Source organism: Sipha flava, unplaced genomic scaffold (assembly GCF_003268045.1).
Source record: "Sipha flava isolate LNK unplaced genomic scaffold, YSA_version1 176_pilon_pilon, whole genome shotgun sequence".
NCBI lineage: Eukaryota > Metazoa > Arthropoda > Insecta > Hemiptera > Aphididae > Sipha > Sipha flava.
Window position 1 is genome coordinate 590,164 of NW_020272062.1, and position 3,033 is coordinate 593,196.

At 26.9% G+C, this 3,033-nt stretch overlaps 1 protein-coding gene across 2 annotated transcripts in view; it reads left to right on the plus strand.

Moving 5' to 3' along the window:
* LOC112680434 overlaps nt 1-2,670 on the plus strand; it is a 17,282-nt gene extending 14,612 nt beyond the window's left edge. Inside the window, exon 22 of one of the 2 annotated variants that reach the window (XM_025550524.1) lies at nt 2,507-2,670. In XM_025550524.1, coding sequence (XP_025406309.1) covers nt 2,507-2,640 — 134 coding nt within the window. In that variant the 3' untranslated portion in view covers nt 2,641-2,670. Of the gene's footprint in view, nt 1-372; nt 459-2,506 lie in introns of those variants that run through there. The other variant, XM_025550525.1, reaches the window with a different exon arrangement.
* Nucleotides 2,671-3,033: the final 363 nt, after the last annotated feature.

Sequence of the window (3,033 nt, forward strand, 5' to 3'; positions counted from 1 at the left end):
TTTTCACCCTTGTTTTGTGGAATTTTCTAATAAATAACGGTTTTTGACAATTTCGAATATGCAATTTCTTGTATATTTGATAACAGCGTAATACTCGATTTTAAATACTTAACGGAAAAGATATGTTAAAATTTACGCGGGAAATGAAAATATGATAGTAATCAAACAGTGTAGCACTATTAACAACGTTAAAATGTATATAAAAAAAATTAGTATTTAAATTATTTAAAAATGATAAAAGTGAATGTATCTCCTAGGATACATTACCAAGTTAAGGGTTAATATAGTTTCAAAACTTTTTCTTTAATTCAAAAATATATAATTTAATTGAATTGTATAATTTTACCACAAATGATAAATCTATATTAACAGGTTGCAAACTTTTGCTGGTAATGTTAAATCTCAGTCTCGCAGTCTTGTTTATCATTAACCTAAATGCTTAAAAATAAACGATCATGGTTGATAATAATGGCATATAATAATGGTATGGCAATAATAATAATTATATTACTTGAAAATAAAACTTAAGATACTAATATCCAAGCCTGGGCATTAACGAGTTAATAAGTTAAAAGGTAAGTTAATTTAACTTATTTCCTTACGGATTCACTTGAAATGAACGTATTATTTTTTCATTTATCCCAGTTAATTTTGATTTTCAAGAGCAGAAAAATATTTTTGTAAAGTACTGCATTCCATAACAAGTTCATGGAATTTAGAAAAATATAAAAATAAAAATTTCGAAGAATTTTTAAATGAGACCATAATTTTATCATGGTATTAATTATTTATGGGAGTCCCGCCGGTCTCGGAAAAAGTACTCAACCATCTTAAGACTTTTGAATAAAAATAGCCATGCCACCATGAATTACATTACCATTGTAATGAAAATTGGCCGTAAATCTATATTACAAAAATAGTTACATATTATCATTGATTATAGATTACAATTATTATTAAAAGTATTCCATAGTCTATGGTATTATTAAATAAATATGTTTTAATATATTAGTTATATTTGTTATTTAGACATTTGACGTTTATTTTTATAATTATATTATAGGAAATAATAATTAATTTTACGTAATAATACTATTTATATTTTTCATTTTGCCTGACTAGTCTAGTCTAGTTTCGCCTGTGATTAAGATATATCATTGATTTGCCCAACCTTGCGAATATCACTAATATCAATTTAAAATATTTTGTTATATTTGGTGATAATATCCAAATACGGAGGAAAAGGGTTTTTCTTTATCGCCGGTCATCGCCGTACCAATCTATTTGGCACCGACTACTATATTATGCATGATTCTGAAACAGACTTTATAATAGAGATGGGCAAAATACATCGATTTTTTTCTAATCCGAAGTCCCATGTTTAAATAACGTATTTATTTAAACATTTTATAATTTATACATAACATACATACATATAACATAGATAAAATTTTTCTTAAAACTTATTAAGATAAACATCGATGTCTTTGTCGAAAATATCGATCATCAACATCGATGTTTTAAACTTTTTGCCCATCCCTACTTTATAATACAAATAGATATATTTTATAAATCCATATTTTATTTTTGTAGTTCGTATTATTATTGATTATAAATATTTAAAATATTGTAGGTATTTATAATCAATGGTAATATACAATTGTTAGTAGTCAGTAGACCACGGTCGTTAATGGATTTTATAAGGATTTTTGATGAGAAATGCTAGATTTATTTTTTCATCGTTCACCACGGTTTTCTTTGTTTATTATTTATAAAATTATAACATATTTGATTTTCGGGGTCACAAGTAGGGTTGCCAACCGTCCCGCGTGAGACGGGACGTCCCGTTTCCAGAGCTCAAATAATGCGTCTCACGATGCGTATCCGCGGGACGCTAATTATCCCGCTTTTGGTAAACCTGTATAAGTATTTTTATATAGAAAGCCTTATATTCTTATTGTGTGCATTTAAAACTATTTTCTATCCGAAATTCCGACAGAGTCGATTGTACGTACCGGTTTAATCAAAAATTGGTAATACTTATAGATTTAATTCGGTATTCAGTATACAAGCACTCTTTATCAAAAAGAAAAAATAATTGTCTTGTGATAGGGTACTCTCAATTGGGCAAAGTGTTTTATTTACTAATTTATGTTAAAAAAAAAACTTGTGATGATTACTTTAAAATATCGGTTATTCTGTTAATTTTATATGAATATTTCAAATTTTAAATAAAACTGATAAAAATTATTAAAATCGTTTTTTCTTGTTTCTGTAAATTTTTAAGCATGTCTCGCTTTTTTTTGTCAAATACCGCATATAAATATCTGGTTTCCCGCCTATCTGTAAATAATTGTTGGCAACCCTAGTCACAGGTAGCATATTAAGCGCAAATAAATGCGCCCCCTTACTGTTACAAAACTACGATCCCGAAGGCAATTTCTCTCCCTTAACGGATATGTATATAAGATATATTACTAGAAATAAGATATATATTTTTGTTTAGGTGAAACAGTAATGGGCATAACGAGCTGGGGTTATGGCTGTGGACGAGCCAACAATCCAGGAGTGTACACTAATGTTCAATTTTATGAAGAATGGCTTTCTAAAACATTGTTCAACTCAATGCTTGAATTTTAAAAATAAAATATTAAAACTTTTAAACGGGTATTCTCGGTTTTTCATAAAATTTTCTATTTAGATTTTTCAAACTCTTAAAAATACTGTAAGAGAACACACCATTATACTTATATTTTATAGGTAAGTTTTAAATAAAAATAAAAATTCATCTCAAAGCAAATTATTTTTAGTATAATAACGATAATTATGATATCTTATATTTATTTTAACTTGATCACATAATGATTTAAATCTATATTCTATGCACGATATAATCGTAATTGAAATTTTTTTTAAAAGTCCATATTATGATAAATTTTGTTTTTTTGTTTCTGGGAGAAAATATACAGTTTGTGCGCTAAGACATATTTCAATTGGATAAGGGGTATAATTTTAACTTGGTATAGGTTACTA